This window comes from Falco rusticolus, chromosome W, assembly GCF_015220075.1.
Source record: "Falco rusticolus isolate bFalRus1 chromosome W, bFalRus1.pri, whole genome shotgun sequence".
In the NCBI taxonomy this organism is placed as follows: domain Eukaryota; kingdom Metazoa; phylum Chordata; class Aves; order Falconiformes; family Falconidae; genus Falco; species Falco rusticolus.
In genome coordinates this window covers 1,222,873-1,244,953 of record NC_051209.1, presented here as the reverse complement: position 1 = coordinate 1,244,953, position 22,081 = coordinate 1,222,873, and the positions used below count along the sequence as shown (strand labels likewise).

Here is a 22,081-nt window from a genome sequence, read left to right as displayed (position 1 = left end):
GCCCTTGCATGGGGCTCTCTGTACGTCTTAAGACCTGAAAAGCTTTTTGGTGGACACGCAGGGGAAGAAGAGACGTGTGGCAACATGAAATCTATGAAACCACCATGCTCTCCCCCACAGCAAAGTGCAGCACCCCATGGGGAATATTCCAAGGGATCGCACAGCTTCTAAAGGGCTGGAGGTCACCTGCATGACGGGGGTTTTTTGCGTTCCAGGCCCTTTCATATAAGTTTTTATTTTATTTCAATTGCAACTACCCATGCTAGGACTTTGATGGCTGTGGGCATGTGTGGAGGTCTGGCAGAGTGAAAGCCGCCTTGGCACAGAGGGGCAACCACTCCCAACAGGCAGCACAGGCAAGATTTGGTAGATATGGACAAAACAGATGAGCAGAAGATTGGAAACCTGGACACGGAAAATAAAGATTTGCTGTTGATTTCTCCAGAAATAGGATCACTCTCGTCAAGGAGCAGCAACTTGCCCAGAACTTGACAGTGGACTAATGAAACATCACCAAGCACCAAGCCCCACTCCCATCCCTTACCCGTCTGCATCCAATTAACTTCTAACCATCCTCTGCTGCATTCTCATCTGCTCCTGAACAGTCAGTCCTGCCCACCAGGGCACGAACATCTGATCTGCCTGTGCTACATGCAGCAATGGCACTAAATAATCAAGTACCTTTGGAAAAGCACCTGTGAAAGATGCCTGGATAACTTAATCCAAACTGCAAACCACTCTAAGTGACCACTAGATCATCAATTTTCACTGCAGCACATGCAGAAAGACTTCTGCACTGCCAAACCCCCTTCTCTTTTAATTCAACCTCATGTCAGGAAAGCTACTTTAGACCTCCCAGAAGAAGGGCACGGCCACCAGCTGCTGCACTGCAGCCTTGCCCTTCCTGAACCAACGACTCTCTGAAGCTGAAGACTGGCAGAATAAATTCAAGTCCTGTCTTGTATGCAAAGCGCACCATGAAAAGACGTGGCAAGTACAAAGCCAAACGAGGCCATCTGCTTCCACTTCAGACAGGAACGGCAGGATGGCCAAGTAGTCAAGGAGCTCCACCTCTAATTCAGCAGGTTCCCAGCCTCAGGTACACCTGCAACCCTTGGAGCTACTCATGGTGTATTTTTGTGGCCTCACTGGCCATGGGTAGCTGGGTGCTATTTCTTCTACACAAGGAAGAGCAGCCAAGCAGCTGTATCTTGGAACTCTTCACCTGACCTCCACCGAGGTCAACATAGCCCATGTACTTATCATTTATTACCTGTGTAGCTACACTGCTTGGAAGCACCACTGAAATCCTGGAGCTAGATGCTGTACGCAAGAGCTCGGAAAGCTGCTCCAGTACCAGGAGAAAAGCAGCATAACACCAAGGCTGGAATAAGAACTCACGACTTTTACCTTCAAATAAGGACATTTAGAGGGTGGGGGGAGTTTAAATAACAAAATTGTTTGTCTAAGCATTTATGAATTGAACTAAAAATAATTTCCCTTTCAATCAAAGGACCCCATAGTGCGTGCAGTCCCAACGCTGTGGCATTGCAAGAGGAATGGGTGTGAGACCCTGAATTTCTCCCTGGCCATGAATGCTCCTACTGTGCCCTCGGGATTTTGAGCAAGACATGGGACAACTCCCCCATCATCTCCATCACCAGAGGTCCTGCTCCCTGACAGTTTTCCATAACCAGGTTTGGTCTTGCTTCAGCCCTCGGAGCATTGGCAGAAGCAGAGGAGCTCCCACCCGCCCGCACTGATAAAGCAGATGAGGGGAAAAAGGAGCTGCTGCCATGCTCTTCGGATCATGTCATGTCGCACGTACATTTGAAGTTGGCCACCCAGTTCTCAGCAGCCAGGAGCAATCTCATAACGGCTACTTCCTCCACCGCTTGCAGACCTGATCTTCAGGAAAGCTCTGTAGTGCAAGGAAATCCTGAGCATTGCCACCAAAGCGTTATCGACACAGCAAGGAGATAATAATGATGGGAACTGCCTTACAGCAAAATCACCATCACGATTCATACGACTGCTTGGTGCCAAAGTCCAACAAGCTGGAACACAGTGAGAGGAGGTCACACACTATTAGCTGGTTATTGTGTAAGAAAAAAAAAAAAAAGAAAAAGAGAAAAAAAAAAAAAAAAAAAAGAGGTGGGTTCCTACAATTTGATGAGCATCATCCACTCTCTCTGGCAAACAAATAGTACAACTTACTGCATTGAACTCGCCTTCTCCTAGAAGGCCACAGGTGCCACCTTCTCCTTTGGGAAGGTAGGTGGTATCTAGCCTGGCAGATATCAAATGCCGCCTGGAAAGAGGATTACCATTCACAGTGGCAAAACCTAGCATGGTCTGCAAGTTTGGTGACTGCTCTGGATTCACAAGAAATATCACAAAAACCACAGCAGCCCCCTGATCCATGTACAACCTCCCACAATGGAGAGATGCAGGCTGCCTTAATGATGGACAGGACTTGTGGGCACCCTGCCGGGGGTCAGACCCCATAGCACTCCTCCAAAGCCCCTTTTACACCAAGGATTGCTGGCTCAGACCTTCATGGTCTGTGATATATATACAAGGAGTAGCAGGCACGCCATTAAAGGCGCTGTCTTGAAAACCTGGGTGCTGCCAGATGGTGGTCAATCCCTAGAGCAAGCACAAGATGGCAAGCAGCTGCACCTCCTTCAACTCCATCCTTGCTGGAGACTGTGCACCACCAGCACACAGGCTTTGCACCTGTGAGAGCAGCAAAAAATTCCCATCTTGGGCCACCAGAGAAACAGAAGAGGTCAAGGGCTAGCGAGACATAAGGGTTCTCTACCCTCTGCAGAGATTTGGCCACTTGTTGAGCAGACGCTGGGGAAGATGCTGCCGTGGCATCGTAGAGAAGCACATATGCACAGTAAGGGGACAGATTTTCCCCCCAATATAAAAAACACTCATCAGTATGTTCTCCAAGGGCAACACTACAACAGAAATAGAGCACCTTGGAGACTTCATTTTGGTTTTTCTTTTTGCAGCTTAGCATTACTGAGTTTGCAGAGTCTCTCTTTAATGTCACATGTGCTGCTTACGTCCCTCAGGCCCCAGCAGAAGCAGCCCGGGATATTTGCACAGACCCCTCACAATGGAAGGAAGAGGGTGTAGGAGGGAGGATCAGGCTGCTGACCCCTTTATTGTTCTTGGGCCAGAAGAAAGCTTCCTCCTGGCTTAAGAACCACAGCACTGAAAAAGTTTTCCAGCCAAAACAAGTCAGATGGAGTCACTGGGTGGTGGGTTTTTATTTTTTTATTTCTTTCTCCTTCCACTGCCTCCCCCTTCAGTCAAGCAACGGGGAGTCACAGGGTTGTGCTCCATTCACAAAATACCTGCTGCACATCACGTAGTCCTTCCTCCCCGACGGCAGGGAAAGGCACTGTAACCCAAGCCAACGAAAATAAACCTTTTTTTTTTTTTTCCTTTATTTGCAGATTTAGAAAAAAAAAAATAAGAAAGGAAAAAAGGACCCTGCTCCCAGACTGATGCATCCAGCATGCGCTCGCCAGGGAAGGGGTAGGCGGAGGGGGGGAAATAAGACGACGATATGAAAGAAAACAAAACCAGCAATTCTGCTCCAAAAGGATTAAATGGAGGTTTTCCAAAAAAACACCCTACCATTATATAATGAGGATTAACTTGGAGTCACCGGGGTCACACGATGCAGCAGACTGGAAAAAACAAAGCGCAGTGTAGCCTTTCAATTGTTAAGCCAACCATAAAAAAAAATAAAATAGAAAACCGATATTGTGATTGCATGACAAAGTGGCTGGTCACACATGAATGGTCAGGGTATTTTTTTACCCCCTTTGCTCTTTCTGGCTGAAATACCATTTTAGTGCGAGTTTGACTCCTTGCCTTTCTACTTATCAGGGTGGTGACCTGTTTTGCTGGGACACTGTTGGCACCAGGCAGTGATGCCATGGGGCGCATGGGGACCGTGCCGGCTCCCAAAGTCTTAAGGCATGCATGGCTGATTTGCACTGAAAACAAAAGAAAGCACAAGTGGAAACTTTACCCCAAGAATCCAGGTATCAAACCCCATCACTGGGTTTCCAGACCAAAATTTGCATGCAAGGAGATGATTTTTTTAGCACGCCAGTTGCATCTACAAGTCCATCTATGATCCATGGTCACCTGCCCAGCCCCCAGGTTCTCCATAGCCTTCAGGTTGAGTTGGTTGTACAACCACAGGCAATCCTGAAGCTTCTCCATCCTTGACACCTCCCAGCACTGTCTACACCAGAAGTCCAAGCTGCAGGGTTGAACAAGCTCCATGGACACAGTGGTATAGACAGGAACAACCCAAACGAGAAGAAAGCTTTAAAAGAGCCCTCTGCTTTTGGAAAACCAAGCTTTCCTTGACCACAGGCCCAACGGCTGGAGCAGAGCGGCCATAGCCACCAAGCCACGGCATGCCCAGCAGGTCTAGCAGCAGTGGTGGGACCTGCTGGTACTATTATCAGGCTGGAAACATGGAGATCATCCTGGCCTCATGTTTTCTTTTAAATTACAACAAATGCAAATTTGTGCTTCACAGTTGAATCTTAAAAACTGGCTTCGGTCCAGATTATTGTTGCAAGGCAACCATGAAATGACAGGACAGGGTGTCTCTTCAAACCATGTCCACCCAACTCCTAACCCCAAACCTTTTCACTGTTATCTAGTAAACACGCAGCCACCCAGACCTGAGAAACACGCATTTTTATGCTGTATTTATTCACAGCCCCAGTAGGAAGGCTGGCTAAACAAAGGCAAACAACGCAGCCCACCAGCTTTAAGGAATGATGTTGTGCATAGGTGCATGATGGAGTAATTCATAGCAGCTCCCTCCCTAGGACCAGCAAGCAGAAACAAACTGTCTCTTATGTGATACCTGCTTATTTTGCCCAGCCAAAGGGAAACAAATGGCTCCTATAAGCATACATATTTTCTTTCTGTTCAGACAAGGCGCCTCAAAAGAATATACAATGAAAAATTAAATAATCAAGCAGGTCACAAAAGCAGGAAGAAATGAAGCTTTATCATTCTCCAGTGGTTTCTCTGCTCATACATTACAGGAATTGAAGGGGAAGAAAAAAAAAAAAAAAAAGGAGAAGAATTAAAAAGAAAGCAAGCCAACAATGAGGAGTTTCTCCACAGTGGTGCCAGCAGGTGAAGGGCAGAGCAGAATAACCCTGAGAGACACTGGGGCAGCATCATGTGGCCAAAGGCATGGAGACCACACTGCCCTTGCTATTTTTATTACCCCTGATAAAATCCTTCAACCCACCATCCAGCAAAGGCATTTCAGGGATGGCATAGACTTTTTTTTCATTGACCATGCCAGCACGCGTACAGCTGAGCACATGCCATTTTTATAGCCGGCAGGGAAGTTCATGGAGTATCATCAAAAAAACCAAACAAACCCCAAAGGTATTTTTAAAATCATAAAATGAAGGACAATATGAACATGGGACTAGAAAGGACCTCTGGGTTACAGAGCTCAGTCTGCTACCACGGGTGAGGACAACATTTAATTCCCATCATAAACAGTATTTTCCCTGCGGAAGAAACATCCAGGCGTCATGCGCAGCAATAAGTTTCCCATTTAAAGGACAATCTTTGACCAAACAACCTTGGATTGCAATAAACACTTATCCTGCCACTAAATACCTATATTTACACCCATAGCTATATATACATCGCCCCAAGCTGGACAGGATTCACTTACCTGCTGCCTCCGGGCAGGAAATTCGCATTTTAAAAACTTCTGGTCTCATTTATTGTATCGGTTTCTATTTCCATAACATCAGAGGAAAGGCAGCAGAAAGCAGGGGGAGCATCTTGTGGTTAAGAAGAAATTTTTAAATGCCACAGGAAACATTAGGCTCATATTTTGTCAGACAAGGGACAAGGACATCCCCCGTTAGCAGGATTTTTAATGAGTGATAAGTTTCTAGGCTCTGTAGGTCCCTCCACCAACGGGGATGTATGCACATCTCTCTTCTCTGGTCCTGTAGTATGTTTACCTTTTTTTTTATTTTTTTTTTTTAAGAGAGAAAATTCCTTCCTTCCCTTTATTTTATTAAAAATTCAGGTCTTTCACAGAGAGTGGGGAAGGGGATTAGGATATGGAAATAGCCAAGCCAGCAGAAATAGCTGCTTGACCAAAGAGACATCAAGTTTTTATTTGGAATCTTTAGAAATCTGGATTTTTTTTTCTCTTCTCCTTTTAATAATTTTTTTAAAAATTTAATCATTACTCCACAATGGGCTTCAGGAAAATATTCAGCAAATTCAAGGGAGTGCAGCAAAAGCCCTCTCAGATTTCTAATGAAACCTCTGGGAAAACAAAGGAGAAAAAGAAGCAACACTATTCAGAAGTTAAAATTTGGGCAGGATTTGGGGTGGGGGTGTGTTAAAGTCTATAAAAAGGACCGCAAAAAACCAAAACAAAACCTCTCAGGCTTGCTTTGGATGTTATATGGCTGCACAAAAGCAAACCTTTTTGAAAGGGAAGTCAACTACAAGGCTGAGAAAAGCCTGTGTTATTCTCTGGCATTTTTAAGCCAGAGCTCAATGTGGCGACATTTTTGAGCCTCAAATGCCTGTCGAGTTGTTATTTTATACCCCAGTAGAAGTCCCCATGCCCAAATCAGTTAATTCCCCAGAAAACTGCAGCACTCAGGCCTAAAACTACTTCTGAACTCCTTAAAAGCAAAACAGAGGATCTTGCTTCATCATCCTCCCAGGAACTGACTTACCCATCTGGCTCTCGCATTCTCTCATCTCCTCATGCTCCCTGATCATGAACTCAAACCCCACCACCTCCTACTGGTGAGCCCAGGCTAATTCTGCCACTCAGCTGCTTTGTGTCCACCCCTCCATCAGCCTGATCCAAGGAAAAGCTGCAAAGCAGCCATCATTCCATTATTTCTCCTTTTTTGTAGCACAAACCAGTGCTTGGCAAACTGGGGTCTAAGGAACAGAAATGGTCCAGCAGTGGACACCACCACAGTCTTCATCTCCCTGCTGCTGAGGTTGACATGTCCTTCAAAGTGAGGTGGGGACAGCAGGGTAGATGGGGGACAGGGACAGACAGACAAATGGAAACATGGGTGTTCAATGGAACATCCTGTAGTTGATGGGGCAGTGGTATCTCCTGGAGAAAGGGAGGACCCCTCAAGCACATGTGGCACCTCTCCTTGGTGTAAGGAGCATTGCTTTGGACTGAGCCCTGCTGGAGCATCCCATAGGAAATACGCAGAGTTGAGGATTACATTTGCAAAAGTGGGATTTCCAAGAGGACTCAGGGATGGGTCAGGATGCAAGTGAGGGAGACTTGGGCTGTGGGGCATGTCTAACCCTTAGGCACCAGCTCCCCTCAGGGTTGTGGTGCTCAGAGAAGGCAATGGGGGAGGGGGGTGGGGTGTTCACAGACGCCTTCAGTTTTAACCCTGCTCTGCTCAGGGTCTCCATCTGCTTTGAGGCTCACAACGATGCACAGTGCTAACAAATTCAGTCCTGGGTGCAGAGAAACACCTTCCCCCTCCACAAGCCCCAGGGTCTCCCATGCTGGACACACCCCCCAAGCCCAAGGTGGGTACAGCGGGACGGAGAACAGCATGACCTCAGGCAGGAAGGTGCGAGACGCAGCCACTGAGGAGTGAGGTTTCTGATTGGAAAAAGCCTTTAGAAAAAGCTTGGTTTCCTCTGTGCAGAACGGTGTTCCTGAGCCGTGCAGCGAGGCCGCAGTGCCCTCTAGTGCTGCAGGGCTTCCCTTGGCCACCAGCCCTGTCCCCTCGGCCACCAAACACCAAACCAACCTTCAGAGCTGCAACTTAAGCCACCCTTGCCCTTTCCACCGACCCTCCTTGCACACCCCAAACCTGTCTCTCTGAACCCAGCTGACCCAACCGGGGTGCGAGAGCACCCCAGGGCCTCCCATCCTGGCAGGAGCTCATTACAGGTCCACCACTCTCCAAACAGGGCAGCCTAGCCCCAATCCTGCCCAGCTGACCAGTACCAGCTCCAGGAACCACAATAAAAAAAAAAAAAAAAAAAAATCATTGTGCCCACCAGGTTGGGAAGGCACCTCCATGAATTGTGAACCAACATTGCTAAGTCTGTTTGACCTGGGTGACAGCCAGAAAAATAAAATCAGCACTGAGAAGGGGGAGTCCATCTCATTTGTTACAATCAGAAACTAGCTCTGAACCATAATAATGATAGTGGTAGTAACAATAATAGTAACAATAATGGAAACATCAAAGTTCTTGGCCATTTCCCTGGTGTTCCCTTTGTGCAGTAAGTCTATCATATGATACAGAAGACCATCATAATCTGAAAAACCCACTGGAAAAGCTTTCCTTTTCTGCATGTCTGATAAAAACCGTGGGTTCAGGGCTCACAGCAACTGTGCTTTACTACCAGAGCTCAGGCTTGGACCTTGTAAGAACCTGCGAGTTGGTGACCTGTGTGGGTCAAGCCAACCTTGGTCCGGAGCTCTCCAGTGCTTTGGAGATGGCAACCGTCTCATCTGCCTTCCTTGGTCAACAGTGGCCTTAACACTAACATGGGAGCGATGCTGAAGGGGTTACAGGTGACCATGGCAGTTTGCCCTCTCAGCCCAAGGAAATGGTCATTGTCAGTTGGGTTAAATAAAAAAAAAAAAAAAAAAGCCACAGAAAGACCATACCTTACTGGAAGTCACGGTAAAACAAAAGCTTTTTACTCAGCAGTGGAGCTCCGATTCCCAATACGTTGTGACCTATACTCAAGTAAATCTTGGATCTTTGACAGGGACTTTCCACAGTGGTTTTAGCAGTTACAGTATTGGAAAGACCCTTGGGATTTAAGAAGCTGGCTTGTTAGACTAGAAACTTTCTCTGAAAGCAATGCCATGCCTACACGCTCTGGATGGAGTCCAGCAGGATCTAGGGGTGGGGAGAAGTAATCCCCCCCAGTCTGGGGCTCCTAGGGAGCCACCCCAACTTGTTCATAAGCATTTGGTGGACACATAAAGGATGTCAGAGTTAGACCTGGTGAGCAGCAAGAGGGACATACAGCACCTGAGGCACACCACATGGACCAGATCACTTCCAGTGGGAGAGGGATGCCAGACAGAGGGATGAGCCCACCCGAGCTCTACCAGTCCAGAAACCATTTGGGATGTGTCCCAAACCCCTCTGCTCACATTTAGCAGCATTCACAGCATGTCCCTATGGCATGCAGCCTCCTGTATCCTTCATGAGCTACAGCAGCTTCACAGGGAGGATGGGGGGTATCTTTGTAGGACATGACCCTTTGGGTTGTTTTCTCTGTGTAAATTTGCCAAGGGCTCACAGTCTGAAGACTGTGTCTAGACTGGGGCATTTGGCTCCGATGCATCCAAGCCTGAAAGCCTTTCCAAGCATTTGCCAAAGGGAGCAAAAGCAAAACACATTGACTCAGCCCTCCCCATGACATCTTCATGACATCAAGATGATTACATGACTTCTTCTGACAAACCAGCCGAGGTGAAAACAGAGAGGAGGATGAAGATTGCATCTGAGCTGCGCCTCTCTAATGCAGCAGACAACCAATCCTCCTTGGCATGTAATAAAAAACAGATCTTATGAATGGAGAATACTTATCTTCAAAAGATTATTTTCTTCCAAAGTCACTTTTTGGCAGTGCTTAGGTGAATTTGTGCCCAAATCCAACTACAGACTCCTATGAGTAAGGAGAGATGAAGAGGTTACCACTCCCGAGCTAAGCCAAAGCAATGACCTCATGAGCTCCTAGCCATGCAGCTTTCAAAACAAAACCTATTTACCAGTAAAACCAAGCAGCCCAGATAAGCTTTGAAAAGATATGGCAGGAGGAAGGATCAAAATACCCGTTATCACGCAGGGGTTGTGCCCAGCGCCGGAGCACAGCTGGATTCGCCTGCGGCGTGTGTCCACGAGATGGCAGAGCACGCCCAGCATCTCCCGGAGCGGGATGCAGGCATGCCCCAGTTTCAAAACAAAAGGCTGGCGACACACATTTTTCTCTCAGACACCTATGAAGTAAAAGGGTTTGGGGGGGAAGGTTGTTTTGGGGGTTTTTTGTTGGGTTTTTTTTCCCCACCTGTTAATTCCCAAATAGTCATAGGCTTTCCTTGCAATATGTTGTTATAATACTATAGATAGATTCCTGCAGCAAAACTCATGTATATATATATCAACATCCAGATATCCAGAATATTCTGCTTAACCCATTAGGGGTGTGACTGTATCTCTCTGCAGAGATACACATACAGACCTGGACGTATACTGGAAATCAGCTCTAGATTCATGTCCTATGTCTATCATACTTTACCATCAAAGGAACCCAAATTTCCCAAGCAGCCTGCAAGTAAGACACTACCTCTCTCAATCTTGGTGCTTTTCATCCTGCTATAGCTGCTGAAGCACATTCAGCAGCAAAACATTTGCAACTGAATCGTGCTGGAGGATGCTCAGACCAGCCCCTCCGTCCATGCATGGCTGCTGTAAGCAACCCATGAGCTCTTAAACACAAACAGAACAAGAATTTATGTATCTCCAACCTGAAAAGCCTCTTCTGCAGGATATAACACAAACATAACCACAGTGTAGCAAAACCCCATAGAAGGTGAAGGATTTTTCATCCATAGACTCACACAAATATTTTCCCTTACACCCCCACATACTGTGCTCCACAGAGCCATTTAAAACAGGGGATAAAGACCAGCAAAATCACTGTTGGCATTGCACAATTGCACTCAAATCCAGTTAACAATGATATGTCAGGATTAAACCATCTGTCTACAAGTATTTCACTTGTCAATGCTGAACAAGATAAATCCCCACCCAGAACTAGCTGGCTCCTGGTTCACACACACACATATGACTGTATGTGCCTAGGTAAGTGCATCACCAAAATAATGCAGCATTGCACGAGTCTGCTCAGAGGCACAAACAAAACCCCAAGTCCAGCATTCCCACTAGATCTTCCAGCTTAGAGGTGCCACACTAACAATTAAGCTACATATTAAGGCAGGGGTCCTCAAACAACAGCCCACAGGCCAGATACAGCCCCACCCCCACTCCTCAATCAGCCCCCGGTATTTACAGAAACACCCCACCCACCTCCCCACACCTACCCCCCACACCCACCGGGGTTGGGGGGGGGGGGAACCAAGCAGACACAGATGAATTCCTGCCACTTCATCCACACGGCAGCCCCATGTTTAAAAAGTTTGAGGACCCCCAGTGTAGAGGAATGAAGCTGGGTTAATTAGCATTGATAATATACAACTGTGGGTTGGCTTCAGGGGCTGCGGGTTGGCTGATGTAGATAAGGTGCAGCTGTGGCTGGTTAAGTTAAGTGGTTGGGCAGAAATGTAGAGGTTGGTATGAGATGGTAAAAGACCTTGTTGCAGCCAGCTAGTTTGGAGAGTGCTGTGACACCAAGCATCAAAGGTCATTTAACCAGAACTACCAAAACTAGGCTATGAAGAGAGATCTGGAGAAGGAACAGGCAGGAGAAAACATGCAAGCACATGACCACTGAATATAAACAAAACATACACACACCCCATAGGGGAAACATCTAGGTCAGCGCACTGTCACTGCTGGCTTCCTGGCAGCAATTTATTTTGGAGCTGTCAGGAGGGTTGAGGCTTTTCAGAACCTCCTTTCCTAAAACATATGAGCCCCGTGTACCTGTATGTGTATATATCTATATATGGTTCTCAATGTTTCACCTCCCAATGAAGCCTACTTGGTAACTGCCCTTGCCCAGCACTAAGGTTCACAGCAAGGCTTGCTGAAACCACAGGCTTAAATTCCATCACAAACCCCAAAGGATGCTCAGCGCATCTAGCCCAGCAGCCTTCCCACTTCTGGGGAGGGTTTCCTAAGGAAAGGTAAGGCAGGGAGCTGCTGGTCTCCACCTTACCACAGGCATGAGATGTCCTAATCACCTACCTGCCACACTGGAAGGACTTTCTGTATGTCGTTCAAGTCAATGCTGTCACCATCCTCGTATTTCCCTTTTCCAAGCCTGTGGCAAGAAGAAAACAAACAAAACCATGTGAAACCTCACTGGAGCCAAAGTTAATTTGCTATTATGGCACATTGGGAAGATTATTTCTTACTGCAAAGGACCCTCATGAAAATAAAGAGGCTCTCTGAAGCGAGTATGCTGTGCCTCCAAAACACTCCCATGTGGGCACAAAGCTGTTAATACAAAATTAAATGCTTTTCTCAGTCCTCTCCACCTGCACCATCCACCATGGCATTCAAATGCTTTTGGTAATAGCAGCAGTGAGAAAACCAAAGGCAGTCCTGAGCAGCAGCATTGGGTGATTGAATTCTCAGACGAAGCAAAACCAAAAGCACAGCCCACCTGGAAAAAAAACAGTGAGGACACAAAAATGTAATGAAAAATGTTTCCTTTGAAGCACTGCTCATTTGTTGGTCTCCACGGGAGTTCCACTTCCCCTGCTGAGAAAGGTGTCGGTGAACAAGCACAAACATACATCTCAGACAGCAAACAGCAATCGACATAAATACACACATACAACTCAAAATGCAAAAAAATTGGGGTGAGAAGCCAAACACTGACAGACCAAGCATATAGCTGGCAGCTGAAGGATTTTCTTGGACCAAGAAAGGAATAAAAACAATCCAAAGATAATTACTAGTTGGATGCAGAGAGTTTGTAATGATACAGAAGAAAAAATGGTCAATAAATATCATCCTTCTGCATTTATAAATAATTGAGGTGATCTATTTTTATTATGCAAGAATGATAATGTATTTTTTTGTGAATTAGTGACAAGATATTGTTAAATAACATATATTAGACAGAAACTGATAGCAGCAGAGGTAATCAGTGCCTAGAAGTCAGAGAACAGATCTTGGTGGAATTACAGCAAATGGGGGGGGGAATGCAGAAAAATGGCAAGTGCTAAAGCACCAGGCTCAAAACCCAGCAAGGTAAATGGAAACAATTCAATTAACACCTTAACTGATATATGGGAAGTCAAAGGTATTCAACAACTTACTGTCCCTCATAGAGGAAATAGTGACTTTGATTTACAAAGGCAAAAATACAATCTGCATGCATATATATATAAAAATACATGAAATAACGTATTTTACATATACATATATATAAGAAAAAACATATGAGTCAAACATCTGGGGACAAATAGTACCAGTTGCAGGTACAGAACAGGCAAGGGTATCATAGGAAAAGGTTATCTGGAAAGGATGGGTCCCAGGGTGAATATCTGATGCTGGACTGTGGCATAAAGGCAGGGGATGAGGAAGCAGGGATTAGCGGGATGAAGGCAGCTTTCCTCGAGAGGCAGCACAGCTGAGCCTGAACTACAGGACCACAGGCAGCTCTGGCAGTTATGTTTCAAAGAGGTGGTAGAGAAATATTTTAAAGTACGGGAAAAACTAAAGTGATACACAACTTTGGGAGATACCTTGAATGAAGAGAATAGATCAGCTACAAGAAGTTGTTTGAACTGGAAGAGCAAAAGCACAGCAAGAGCTAACGCTGGAAATTAAAGGCAGGCAAATTCAGGTCAGAAACGAGGTACAGTTCCCTGGCTTTCCTTAACCACTCCACTTTGATTATTCAGCACACCACCAATCTCAGCATCTTCCAATAAAATGAGATGTCTTTCTGGAGAAAACATGCTTCAGCCAAGCAAAGGCACTTGAGGTCAATCAACTGGATGCAACTACATGGCCAACCTTGGGCAAGTGATTGGATGAAGGAATAGGATGTTCCCTTTGGTATTTAGCATAGAAAACGCATACTAAACAGCATCTTTTTTTTTTTCCCCTATTAATTTTTTCATTGCAGCATTAACATGTTAAAAAGCCCCACTCAAGCAAGAGGGAAAATGCCTAGCTAGCAGGTGGAGATTCTTGGAGGTTCAGCAAGCTGAATTGTGCTCAGCACAGATTTGGCATGGAGAGCTGAGGAATGCACAACAGACACAACTGTAAAAGTTAAAAAATAAAACCAATTTTGTCTATGCTTCTTCTATTTAGTGCAGGTTACTAACATGACCTGCATTTTGGGAGATGCACTGCTTGTGCTGACAGCATCTGTTTAAGTTTTCTGCATATACATGAATTCTTATCCCAATTTTACAGCTGTAGCATTTAGGGGGGATTAAGTATCTCACCTACACACTGCCTTCTCTACCTGTTGGCATCCTGGGAATTCAAAGTACACCAGGAACCGGAGGCAGACCATAGAGCAGATCCTGCTGCATCCTCCCTATACGTAGCAGGTACCACTAGTAGGATCATCTGGCAAGTGTCATCAACCATGGAGCACATTAAATCTTATTTTACAGAGGGAGCACATTATATCTTATTCTACAGAGAGCCTTTAATCTCATTTTTTCAAAAACATCTATAGAAATGAGAGTAAACATCACCAAGGCACTTAGTGACTTAGAAATTTAGTGCTACGTTGTTCCAAATACCCTGAAAATTGCTGTTTATATACCTGCAGTAAATACTTACAGGGCAACAAAAAATAAATACAAGTTTTACATAGTTGCATAAGTCTGCCTGTCACTATATGGTACAGGAGCCTGCTGCAGATGCTGAACCTGGGCTGGGGTGGGATTGCTAACCTGGTGTTTCTAAACAAGATGTGCAGCCCATGCATATAGCACTGGCCTGTACTTAGGTTAACACCAGCTTAGCAACAAAAAAAACTTCTCTTAGAGAGGATTTCCATCCCTACATACAACATGGCAATGAGATGTCACCTGCAATCTTCTCAACCCTGTCATATGGACTTGTTCTGATTTTTTTCCTTCCTTTATGCCCTGAACAATAAGGAGAGGAAAACTCAAACTATGATTGTTTCTCAGTTTGCAGAGAAACAGTGCTGTCCATCTAAGCAACACTGGTGATCCACTTGGTGCCAGTATGCTTTTATTTAGCTTGACCAACCAACAACCAAAGAGGAATCCAGCAATACCATGGAAGCTCCTGGAAGCTGTCACCACCAAAAGGAGCTGTTCAGTGTTTTCACAATTGTATGGCTAGCAGAGGGGGGATGAACACTTGGATCTAACATGGATCACATCAATACTCTCTCCTTTCCTGAAGTCTTGCTGGGGAGCAACCCTGTCACTCATGGAAACTGTAACTGGGATCAACACTAAGTCAAGATCTTTCCTCCAATACTCAGAGATGTTTAAATCTAGGAGACCTGGATCTAGAAAACTTGGATCCAGTGTGGATTAAAGACTGAACTCTACCAAGCAATCCAAAATATAGCGAGCAACTCTGCTCCAGCCCAGAGCTGGATGATAGAAGAGCCAGACAGACTGATCATGGCATCCTCAAACCCCACACATGGTCCAGTGCCTCTTCCCCATGTCCTCCACATGAGCTGTTCCACCAAGCTAGCATTCCTACAGCAAGGGAGAAGTTGGAGATGTTGCTGGCGAGCATGGCATCACACACACACAGCACTCACCCTTCTTTGTCTATGTGAGGCAACGGGTGTTTGGAGGTGTTTCGCAGCTTCCTGTGAAATTGGGTGAAATCTAGTTTTTCAGGCTGCAAGTCCCACGTCGCACCACTAGGAGAGAAAAATAGGGAAAAACAAAGAAAGTAAGTCCACTACTAATTAAACACCACAGAGCTGAAGAGCAGAAGGCACATTGGAGCCTGCAGATGAGGAAAGTTGGTACTTCTGGAAGCACCACTGCCACAGAACACATGGATGCAAGCCTCCAACCTTCACATTGCTGCATCACATTTAATTTCTTCTGGTCTTTTGGAGATACTGAGCTTGCACTAAACCCCTAATTTTGATGTATGATGCAGCACACACCTTGCAAGCTACACTTGCTCTCTGTATTAAGGGGGTATTGCAACAGGTAGTGGTCTGGTCCGTGCAATGGAGACGTCCTCTCTGGTCCTGCACAACCTGCCCTCTCCAATGGCCTGAAGCAAGTCCCAGGTGAGAACTAAACCCCTGCAGACTCTCGCAGTGCTCCAGGCACAGAGATATACATGAAACTGGACAGAAAGCACATTTCACCACTTCCCCGTGTTGAAGCAGCAGCTGAAGAGCTCTTCCCAGCAGCTACAAAGCCAACACATGATCACACTTCCAATTAATGAAAGAGTAAAATCCTGGAGTAGCAGCTCAGAGCTGTCTCAAGTCTTGCCTGCGCAGCTCTCGGATGACTGCAAGTAATCCTATCAGTACTGGTTTCAGATGTTTGGACTGCAAACCCATCCAGTAGCCTCCCCTAAGCGCACAGGATGCTTTAAGTAGATTGACTGTGCTTAGTGCCATGGGCTAAATGGGGATAGAGAGGAGGAGGAGCAGTGACGTGAGTATCAACAGGGTACTCACTGATGCCTGGGTACCAGTGGGGTGGACACATGGGCAAAGGCTAAGAGAGGGCAGAATCCATCTCTCTCAAAGGACTTTAAAACCAGCTTACCTGAAGGAGTCAAAGGTGTTGGCAGCCCAGATGTCCGTGCCCAGCATGTCAAGGGAGCTCTCCTTGTTGCCATTCTAGGAGGGAGGGAAAGGCAGTTACTCGCCAGAAGGCACGCGGTGCTAGCCGGACCACGGCACAGTCCGGCACAGCCTCTCCCACTGCCAGCCACAGAGGTGTCCTGGCTCTGCACGTGGGCTCCTCCACTCCCATGTGAATCCACGCTCACTGCAACACAGAGTCCCCTCGCCCACTGCAAAAGCGCACCGTGAAGGCAAAGAGTGACACAGTTTCAGCCTTGGGGGTCACAAAGCTGCGGACAACATGGAGCAGACAACATGCAGGCTCAGCTCTGACTCCAACCCTGTCTTCCTGCTTCCTACTCCACTGTCCACAACCTTCAAGACCCCACCAAGGTCCAGCAGGCAGGGTGACATCCTAGCCATGAAGACACTCGGCTTCACATTCACAGACCAGTTGAGGCGGGAAGGGATCTCTGAAGCTCATCAGGTCTAACCCTCCTGCTCAAATAGGGCCACCTACAAGCAGGTGCCCAAGACCACATACAGATGGCTTTAGAATGTCTCCAAGGATGGAGATAGTTTTCACCAGCCGCTACCAGAGCCTGCTGTCACCATTAAGGATGGGGAAGGCTCAGTGCACGCTACAGATGGTCACGCTTTGCATCCATTCCCAGCACAACAACCCATTTAGGCACCAGATACTCCAAACACAGACACGTTGCTTCCTTTTTTGTCTCCTCCAAGGGATCTATGAATTAATTTTAACCTCTGGGAATCTTCAGGTCAACATGTCTCTGCACAGAAACAAACTACCAGAAATCTAAAAAATTCTCATGGTCAGTTATGAAAGCTGAGCTTTTTATTTTAGGCAAACACAAGCAAAATTTTCTCATGTCTAGGAAAGAAATTATTTTTCTAAATCCTTAGGAGCATCCTCATGCACTAGAATGAAAATATACACATGCAGGTCTTCATAGCTATCATCCACAGAAGAGATGCCTCTTCTTGCAGACAGATTAATTTCTTTATCCATTTCCTATGGGCATGGGATATTTTAAGTACCTGTCAATGAGACAGCTACAATAGGATTTCCTAAGAGTAAAGGATTTGGGTTCAGGGAGAAAGACTGGGAACACATAATCAATTGCAACGAGGCTGAGACAAATCAGAACAAAGATACTAAACAGCAAAAATTTAAGATGAAAGCAGGATCCTAATGCAAAAGGTTGCATCCTAAAATTGTCACCCAAATTCAACTCAGTATGGGAATTCTGAAGAGCTCCTTCCTGAGGCCCAAAACAAAGCATCTAGCAATTACCCTCTGATGCTCTGTTTGAAATCTGTTTGGATGTGGCTGGAGGGCCTTGGCACTGACACCTTCTGATGTGCAGCATAAGCGGAGGCAGCACAAGCTGTCCCACCCAGCTGCCCTGCACCTCCTCGGCGCATCAGCTCGTCGGTGCTCTGCCAGCGAGGAGGGTCAGCCCTGGCACAAATCCTGGCAATTAAGGGAAACTGCAGCCATGTTTTAGGTGGTGCAGGAAGCCAGATGGGTGCAAGCTTCCAGGCAGCGGCTGGATGCTTCCACCCAAACTGGGCTGCAGCTCCTGGCCCTCCTAGCTAATGTCCCCATAACTTCTTGGAGATGCTCCAAGCATTAGCCAGACTCCATAAAGACGGCACCAGGGCCAAACGATAACACACCTTGCCACTTAGTCATGAGTCACTACGATCATTTCAAGACATCCTTTTGGTCTTCGATGACCTGTTTTTACAACCAGTTTCTGTCTTGACTCACAAGGCAGGGAGCATGCTTGCTGCCCAAATGAACTTGTGCTGCAGGGTGTTTGCTAGAATGCTCACGGCACGGTACCAAGACTTAATAATAAGACTTTAAAAAAGCCAATTCTCAAGTCTGGGGACAAAAAAAAAATAAATTTTAAAAACTGCATGTATTTAAGAAACTACTTGCTCTCAGTTCCCCCAGGACCGCAATTACAAGCACAAGCAGTTTTAACATGAAGATCCAGCCCTCAGCTTTAGATAATAATTTTCACCACAAAGAGGTTTTAGTACTGCAGAAAATTAATTAAGCCACTAGGAATGATGACTGAGACACACTGACAAGAATAACATCATACTCAGAGAGAGCAGAGATGCAGTAAAGCAGACCCTACAGACAGTATGGTTTAAATGCATGTCTACCACCTCTGTCCTCCGCCCCTGCGAGCACGCATCGCCTCCATCCACCGCCGCTCAGCCCCTGTCGCTGCCCACACAAACAGAGGGATGGACCACACTGCCAGCTCTGTGGACTCTGACTGCTTACCCATGCATGCAACTTCAGCAAATTCCCCACAAAGTCAGCATTTGCATGCACGCAGCAGCTTTCCAAAGCCCAGCTCAGCGTCCCACTGGTTCCTCTCACCGCTACCATCCTCCAGCAAAACACTACACATACAAAATCATGCTCTTTGTTGCACTATTGCAACTGTGTTAGCTCATTGCTGTGCTTGGCATTAACATAGAACAACGCCAAGTGATTGGCTGAGTCCATGATGTAAATTCAGGGATTATCCTGGGTCATGTGTTACTTAAGCATTTTTCAGTTTGACGTTTGAGGAGACCCCCCCACCTTTCCTCCTGCTCAGGTGCCTGCAACCCTTGGATGCACTTTGGTAGAAAACAGAAAAGATAGATAGATACTGAACTGTCTGAAAAGGCTCCAATTAACAGTTTCCTTGTTGAAAACGGCAAGTTTTCATAAGAAAAACATAGACGTTTTGAGGAAGACAGTATTATCCCTGCTCAAAGAAAGGATACATTGAGTCTCGTTCCCACCAGAAAGGATCATCACTTTCCAGCAACCATGCAGTTCTGTGGGTCCTCTCCTACCACAGCATGGCTCAGGAGGACAAACTATTTCCTCAAGCTGAGATGGATGGATGGACTAGGACTTTGACCACTGGCCCTTTATCTCTCAGAGCCTGTCCTCCACTTCTGGCACAACCAGTGCTCACACATGCAGAAGCAGCACAACTCCAAGCGGACAGAGGAAGACAGATGCTGACTAAAACATGCAGAAGAGGTCCCTAGACTGAGTTCAAGGAATGGACCTAAAACCAAATCAAAAGCAAATTCTTACAGTCTTTTGCAGGGCAGGAAGTTAACTCCCCATCTAGCCCTGCTGACGCCTCCCATGGAAAGCAGCGTGACTCAAGGTCACCATTTAACACCATCTACATGGTGTCCACTCATGTATCAACTTCTAATGAAGACCTGTCAAAAAATAATGACAGACACCTCTTAATTTCCCAAAATTAAAATACTCCAAGACTTCAAATAAAGAAAAATAACCTAAATTCCTTTGCACTAAACCAGCTGACTAGGGACTTCTATCCCAATATTAAGGAACTCAGCATACCTCAACAGACTTCTTGAGGCTGAAGGACAGCTCCAGCCCTCAAAGCCATGACACACATTATACATGAATTAATTAAGTCTCTGAGGTGTCCTTCATAATTGCCATGCACTCACACCCTACGCGCAGACACACACACAAAACACGTCGTTAGGAGGATGCCTCTGATAAACAGCAAGCAAAGGACACAAGTTCAGCACATCACTACCAGGTATACCTTGGTCGATTGCCTGAACTGGCTGCTTCTCCCGGGGCTGCCAGACCTGGATCCAGACCCACGCCTGGAGCCTGACCCAGGTCGGGATCCTGCGCTCCCACTGCTGCTGTGATCCCAACCTTCCTGGAAACAACAAACAGCTCGCTTTAGTAAAGGGTAATGCTGTCCTGCACCCACAAAACCCACTGATCTGGCGAGCCAGGAGAGCTCCAGGTCCCAGACCACTCGTGCAAGCACCTACAAAACCATGCCCGTGCCCAATGCCCTGATTTTGGGGCTTTCTCAGAGTCCTTTAACACCTTCTATTTACACATTGCAAAGGGATGGCATTGTGGGAGGCTTCAATGAAGATAAAATGTGGCTCTGGCCTCTGCATGGGGAAATATAATACTTTCGTCCTCTATCTTCATGCAGATTAATTATGCATATTCAGCAACCCCATGACCTCTAAAACTGCTTAAGGGCATTTGGGCAATGTTCTTAATGTGCTTTAACTTCTGGTCATCCCTGAGCTGTTCAGGCAGTTGGACCTTCAGACTAAAACAGCCTATTCCATTCCATATCCTTAATTCCCCTCCCAAGCCTAAATCCACTTTTCAGTCAGTTTTTCCCTCTGCTTAGCCCGCTGTTGGAGTCCAGCTACTCACATACCTGAAGAGACCTGGAGTTCACCAGGAGACACACAAATAACTATTCTTGCCCATTAAGGAGCTGTCCCCACTGTTCTTTATTCTCCTAACACTTGTTCTGCTGTCAAGCAACCTGCAGGTTTCTTGTTCAGCCTGTAGCCCTCAGGGCAAGATGAGTCATCTGGAAACCAGAATAACTCCCCCAACCAGCCTTGTCTACCCAGACATCCCACAAGGTGCTTGGGGAGAAAGGTGGATATTGTCAGGGTAATCGCTCCAAAAGCTTTGCTCAGAGGCTTGGGAAAGACCTTTGAAGTGACCTAAGATGATTAAAAAAACATGAAATCACAGAATGCAGAATATTCAACTCCTTGTTGTTGTACTCTGAAAGTCTGGGAAATACAAAGGGGAGCATGTGTTTCAGGATGGGTGTGAGAGCTGGCACTTACACAGGGCTTCTCGTGGCTCAGACATCCTTCCTGCAGACACTGCCACGGGCTAAAACAAGGGCAGAGCCACCTTGGCCTTCAAGAGCCAAAAAGACTTGCCAGCAAAGCAAGGGGTGAACCCCTCTTTGCATACAACAGCAAGCCCTGACCACTAGTTTGGGGGCACAAACCACATCCCAGTTCCACCACTGCCACCCAAGTTGGATGGGGCAGGGAGACAGCCACACAGCAGATCCCAAGCTACTTAAGGTGATGCTACCCAGTAGGTCCAGCACAGACCTCAGCATATGTGAAACATTTAAGTGTCTACCCAACACAAGGGACTGGAAGCAAAGTGCATGAGTACTGGTTTCTGTGTTGCTCCAGCTGCATATTCTCCACCCTCAAACCTAGCAAGTCTCAAGCAAGCTCAAATATATTGTGGTTGTTACAGCCTAAAATCACCACCGACCTCAAAAGAGGAGGTCAAATGGTTTTGAGGTTGTATATAGACGAAATTTGAGAGGTTGTGATTATTCCTACCACGTTACAACAACAGTAGAAAGCACCTTCTTCCCTCCTCATCACTGTGACCTGAAATCTCCCGATGGCTGAGAAATATCGAGTGGCACAAAGGGAGTTGATAAATTGGCAGGGAGGGGAAAAAATTTGATCAATGCCACTTGTGAGACACGGGCAGGCAGCCACTTTGGGAAACCTTGGGGGTGAGCCAGTCCTGCAGGCATCCTGAGAAGTGAGAAATATCTCATTTGACATGGGAAAGATGTGAACCAACTGAAAAGGTAGTTGGGAGAAACAAACCTTCACCACCTAGATGTTCAAAGGA

The 22,081-nt window shown here is 46.3% G+C and overlaps 1 protein-coding gene across 3 annotated transcripts in view; it reads right to left on the bottom strand.

Annotated features, from left to right (window-relative positions):
• The window catches only part of LOC119140887 (CBP80/20-dependent translation initiation factor-like), a 147,844-nt gene that overhangs the window by 80,157 nt on the left and 45,606 nt on the right, over window positions 1-22,081 (bottom strand). For 2 of the 3 annotated variants that reach the window (XM_037372552.1, XM_037372553.1), the window contains exons 4-7: window positions 20,178-20,300; window positions 16,520-16,593; window positions 15,538-15,642; window positions 11,997-12,072 (exon numbers count right to left, since the gene is read on the bottom strand). In XM_037372552.1, the coding sequence (XP_037228449.1) occupies window positions 11,997-12,072; window positions 15,538-15,642; window positions 16,520-16,593; window positions 20,178-20,300 (378 nt within the window). The remainder of the gene's footprint in view (window positions 1-11,996; window positions 12,073-15,537; window positions 15,643-16,519; window positions 16,594-20,177; window positions 20,301-22,081) is intronic. The other variant, XM_037372554.1, reaches the window with a different exon arrangement.